This window comes from Poecilia reticulata, linkage group LG4 (assembly GCF_000633615.1).
Source record: "Poecilia reticulata strain Guanapo linkage group LG4, Guppy_female_1.0+MT, whole genome shotgun sequence".
NCBI classification, from domain to species: Eukaryota; Metazoa; Chordata; class Actinopteri; order Cyprinodontiformes; family Poeciliidae; genus Poecilia; species Poecilia reticulata.
In genome coordinates this window covers 28,241,729-28,246,913 of record NC_024334.1, presented here as the reverse complement: position 1 = coordinate 28,246,913, position 5,185 = coordinate 28,241,729, and the positions used below count along the sequence as shown (strand labels likewise).

Genomic DNA, 5,185 nt, shown 5'->3' with positions numbered 1-5,185 from the left:
AAAAAAAAAACACGCATCACATGAATTATCCGTTTAGCAAAACCTAATATACGTGTATGCATAAAACTTTGAAACTGAAAAAGGGAGCTCTTCTTTTTTTCAATGGCTGTATGTCAGAGACTTTTTTTTGGTCATGGATGCAGAAGTGAATAAAGTAATGTTTGGTCTGAGCAAGAGATGAAGTKCCAGMAGTCCACTGGTTATTTAAGCTCCTCTCGTCGAGCTTTAAAGCCTTAAAACTTGTCCACGTACCTCGCATGTACTCGATCGTGCCGTCCAGCACCAGGTTTAGCAGAGGATCAAATCCTTTCAGGACGCCGCTGGCTGCGAAACAAAGAGGCAACACTCAGCGTGTTCAATACCTGAATGAATTCCTTTAGTTCATTTGCACCTATGAGCCACCTACCCTCTCTTCCTCCTTGRAACTTCACACGAATTGTCTTGTCAATGTATTTAGACAAGTCGAAGATGCTCTCCTTTTTCTTCTTTTCTTTGTCCTGCAGAAACCAAAGTTTGGCTGTGTTTTTAAATCACAAAACGCTCACAGTCGGAATTTATTAGCATGAGCTTAGCTTGCTAACAGAGGTTATCATGAATGTAAACAAAACAACTGTATAATTACATTGGAAATCCCGTTCTTCATCTCAACACGCTTACAGGTTAGCAATCAATCCGATAATGTTTTATAATTTGACAGATTAAATATATGTTAAAATGAAAGCAAACGTGCAACGAACTCACCGCCATGTTAGCTCCGTGACACGGAAGTTAAATCATGACTCCAGAAACGTAAAACCAATCAAATCGCTCAACGTCAGTGGATGACGTCATGAGACGTGTACGCAAAGAAATAAATCCGTGCTCATGTCTATGCGTGTATACTTTACATGTATTTTTAATTTACAACGTTTACTTTATTTTAATATCTCTATTGAATAACAAATAAAAAAATTAGAACATGTTTTCTCTGACTTAAAAATTGCATTTTYCTATCAATAATTTTTACAATCAAATGTTAATATTTCGTGTTGCTCTCATTACGTTGGGCTATATTTATCACATTTGAACAAAAACATACTTCCTCAATAAAAAAGGACATTTTAAACCAAACGATACACATATTTTTGTAGTGTGATATTATATCGCTTAAACATCAAAAACATGTTTTAATGTTATAATTTATTGTACAACTTCAATTAGGATATTGCTAGGACAAATTTTTTATCTTTTAGTGTAAAACACCTATATTTTTTATTATTAKTATTTTTATTCTACTGGTGGAGTGGAAGCTCTGCTCTTCTAGATCAGTCACAGGGCAGAGTCTATTTATAATCTTGACCTGAGAACCAGTTGGTGTGTTGGGTTGTGAAGTGGGACACAGATATTAGGCTTGGCTGTGTTGACATGGCCGGAAAAGCTGACACTGAGCAGGAGTCTGAAAGCTGTCGTCTGAATCCTCTCCCTCAACCAGAAAACAAAGTCGAGCCGGATGAATCTGCCCTCTGTGTTGAAGCCTCAAAGCCTGACACAATTCCTGACGCTACCTTGCAGGTGGAAGGAGAGAGCTTTTATGTCAGCCGACACCATCTGGCGCTCCAGAGCCCTTACTTCAGGGCTCTGTTTTTTGGCTGTGGCATGGAAAGCAACAAAAGGCATGTGGAGATCAAAGGGGTAGAGCTGCAGCACTTTAAGGTCTTGATGGAGTACAGCAGGACGCACAGACTAGATCTGAAGAGAGAAAATGTCCTGGGAATCCTGGAGACGGCAGACTTCTTGCAGCTGGAGCGACCCAGGCTGCTGTGCTGCAAATTCCTCGAGCGTGAGCTGCACCTCACCAACTGCTTGGGAATGATGGCCTATGCCTGGCAGCTGGGTTGTACTCAGCTGTACACCGCGGCACGACAGGTGGCGCTCACACATTTCTCTGCAGTTTCCTCCCAAGAAGACTTCCTGTGCCTTTCAAAGGAGAGATTAGCAGACCTTCTTGCCAGCGATGACCTGGCCATCTTCAGAGATGATCAGGCCCTGGAGGCCACCATGCACTGGGTGTCATCTGACCCTAAGCGAGAGGAACATTTCCTGGAGCTGATTGAGCTGGTGAGACCMGAGTCTCTCTCTTTACCTTTCCTTTCTAAGCTTTTGACCCAAATGAAAAGTTCTGACCCCAGAGCCAGACTCATCGGCAAGCTCAATGAATATTTTCCACCTTCTTGGTCAGTGGGACGGTCAATGAGGAGAACCAGAGCCAGCGAGACTTTGTACATCCTGGGTGGACCTCATGATAAGGAAGAACAGGCTCTGTATCAGTTCCACCCTCAGAGTGGTAGATGGCAAAGCTGCTCACCTCTGCAGAGAAAGAACCTAACTCAGTACTCTGTCGCAGCAGTGGGTAATGTTTGTATGATGTTTGTGTGATAAAGTTGTAACGACCGTTGTCTTGTTGATGAGTATACTAAAATTAAGGTAGAATATTTATAAGATGTACAGTGTCTTCCATACCTGTTAATGGATCTGTGCCCTTGTAATTTTTTATCACACTGAAAACTTCAATGTATGTTAAAGGTATTATTAAAGCAACACAAGGTTATGCATGATTATGAAGTGAAGGGATGATGATTGATGATTTACTTACACTAATAACACTTTGTAGAATCTGCTTTGGCGACCTACCAGCTGCAATTCTTGTGAAGTACTGTACACATAGTGAATACAATTACTGCCTATTCTCCTTTGCAAATAACTAACATAAGTTTAACTTAACCTTAAATGACACATGGGTGAACTCTGTTTACTCCTTGGATAATTTCAGAAGAGAATTTATTTGATTTTAGGTATTAGAGTACCTAAAATCTCTAATTTTAGGTACTCTAAAATTAGAGATTTTACAAAAGCACGTTACAATTCGAAAGCCATTTTACATTTTCCTTTCACGTCATGATCATACACTTCTTGGTGTTGGWTTATTTGATCAAATCCCAATAAAGAAAGCTGAAGTTTTGGTTGTAAAGTGAAAATATATAAAAATGCTCAAGGGGCACTTTTAAGAAATAGTTYTAATTCCTTTACATGAAATATATAAAAGTACATTACAGACTATTACTTTCTACTGGGATTTTTGTTGATGTACTTTCTAATTTTCTCAGGTGACAATGTGGTCGTCACAGGAGGCTACTTCCGGGACGTGCTGTGGTTCAGTGTGGACTGGGTCAGGATATACGAATGTGGGAACCAGCGCTGGCTAGAAGGTCCGGCCATGCAGAAATCCAGACACAGTCACTGCTCCATTGGACTGGATTCAGCTGTGTATGTGCTGGGTGGCAGCATGGATGAAGGCCTCGTGGCTGACGTAGAGAGGCTGGTCCTGGGGTCAGAGGAGGGCTGGCAGGGGGTGAACCCCATGGTCAGGGCAGTGGAGAGGGCAGCCACAGCTGCTCTGGGAATGTGTATTTATGTTGCATGTGGTCTAGATGAAAACGGGGATGTGTATGCAGGAATTCAGAGATATGTGGTGAAGGAGGACCAGTGGGATGTAGTCTCCAATTCACCGTTTCCACGGTGAGTAAACGTGACTCCTCAGATTATGCTTCTCACATTCCTAAACTGAAATGATTGAAAAATAATTATATTTCAAACAGGAAAGAAATGTTTTATTTTTATTTTTAAACTCTCTTTCAGGTATGACCTGGTTGCCACTGAGCTCAATGGTGCCCTCTACCTGTTTGGAGGCCAAGCCCTGCGTTTTGACATGGAGACTGATGAATGGACGATACTCGAAGAAGAGTGCTTGGAGAGAAAGTTTTTTTGTGGCTGTACCAACGTCAATGGCCAGATCTATCTAGTCAGTGAGAGGAAAAGCAACAAAGCATCCCCAAACATGATGCTGTTGGACCCGTACATAGACACTTGCATTCAGATAGACGATGCCGTACCCTGCCCTTTGCCCCTTMGAGGATGTGTCACCATGAGGATGGTCATATGATCTAATCTTGTTAAATAAAATGATACATCTGAAGTCTTTATTTTGTAAAACTGATCTAAAAGTGATTTATACTAAAGAATCTTTCAAAAATATTAATTCYCCTTTAACCTCTTTACATTTTGACMACAAACTTCTATGCTTTTTATTGGAATTTTTTCGATAGACCAACATAAAACATAAAAAAAGAAAATGATACGCTGTTGTCAAAAGCTTTAAAATCTGGTGACTTGGGCATGTATTTTTATTCACCCCCAATCAGTAAGTGTTAAAACAAACGTTCACTGCAATTAAAGCTTGTGGTCTTTTGGAGTATACATATACCAATATATTGCAATTCTCTGCAAAAATAGCTCAAGCTCACTCAGATTGGAAGAATAATGTCTGTGAACAATAATTTTTACATCTTGCTGCAAGTTTCTAATTGGATTTGACTAGGATGACAGATAACAGAATACAAATACATGCAACCCTTTTCACRATTTACTTGCAAAAAARAGTTTGAAAAGACAATTAAGTGGCAATGCAATGCCCTTTATGTTTGGAAAAGTTAATATAAAGAATAGCTTTTCTATTTGGACAAATAAAAGCATTTTCTGACTTATTAAATATGGATCATTTATTCAAGTTTTCAACAAGCCACTCAGTTAACAAAACGTCCATGTGAACTCACTACAGAACAGTCAAGAGTAACCGCTTTATAAATGTATTAAAACAATAATTTAATAATTTTCAATTGGATCTCAACGCATGTACACCATTCAACAAATCAGCCCTTTTTATTTTAACCTCCCCTCTATAATATTTACATTGTACAACTTTCAGATACAGTAGAAAAGCAGCAGACGTGCCATGTGTGCACAGTGAAAGCAGCCAGTYATTTTAGAGAGCTCCAGTGAACGTATGAAAGTATATCGGTGTTTGTCTGCAGCAGTGGAGACACCGGCTTGTGCACTTTACTGGATAAATGCATGCTTGGTTCTATCAATAAGTTACTAATACCAAATGGAAACGCTTCTCTTCATCTGAGACCTTAAAACTGAGCASCAAGTGTCTCTGAGTGGACGCGCTTTGTTATGATGTATGCAAGACATTTTGACCAGTCACATCACTCACAGTTGAATGCTTGTCCAGTAGAATTAAAAGCACCAGTACAACGACTTCATTCATAAGGTAAGTTAAGTTCATGTGGTAGGTTAGTGTAAAACA

At 39.7% G+C, this 5,185-nt stretch overlaps 3 protein-coding genes across 4 annotated transcripts in view; 1 reads left to right on the top strand and 2 right to left on the bottom strand.

Moving 5' to 3' along the window:
• Positions 1–14: 14 nt before the first annotated feature.
• Positions 15–823, bottom strand: lsm7 (LSM7 homolog, U6 small nuclear RNA and mRNA degradation associated). Of its 2 annotated transcripts, none has more exons than XM_008407961.2 (3): positions 742–823; positions 407–497; positions 15–324 (listed from the first exon to the last, which is right to left on the bottom strand). In XM_008407961.2, the coding sequence occupies exons 1-3, from the start codon at positions 745–747 to the stop codon at positions 44–46; spliced, it is 378 nt and encodes a 125-aa protein (XP_008406183.1). In that variant the 5' UTR covers positions 748–823; the 3' UTR covers positions 15–43. The 2 variants fall into 2 exon arrangements, with proteins under 2 accessions (XP_008406183.1, XP_008406182.1); XM_008407960.2 differs by lacking the exon at positions 742–823 and adding an exon at positions 623–735.
• A 548-nt stretch (positions 824–1,371) lies between these two features.
• LOC103464114 (kelch-like protein 23) lies at positions 1,372–4,017 on the top strand. The gene is made up of 3 exons (XM_008407962.1): positions 1,372–2,389; positions 3,144–3,555; positions 3,676–4,017. The coding sequence occupies exons 1-3, from the start codon at positions 1,405–1,407 to the stop codon at positions 3,977–3,979; spliced, it is 1,701 nt and encodes a 566-aa protein (XP_008406184.1). The 5' UTR covers positions 1,372–1,404; the 3' UTR covers positions 3,980–4,017.
• A 992-nt stretch (positions 4,018–5,009) lies between these two features.
• The window catches only part of LOC103464177 (ceramide synthase 2-like), a 39,065-nt gene continuing 38,889 nt past the window's right edge, over positions 5,010–5,185 (bottom strand). Inside the window, exon 13 of the mRNA XM_008408114.2 lies at positions 5,010–5,015. Within this exon, the coding sequence (XP_008406336.2) occupies positions 5,010–5,015 (6 nt within the window). The remainder of the gene's footprint in view (positions 5,016–5,185) is intronic.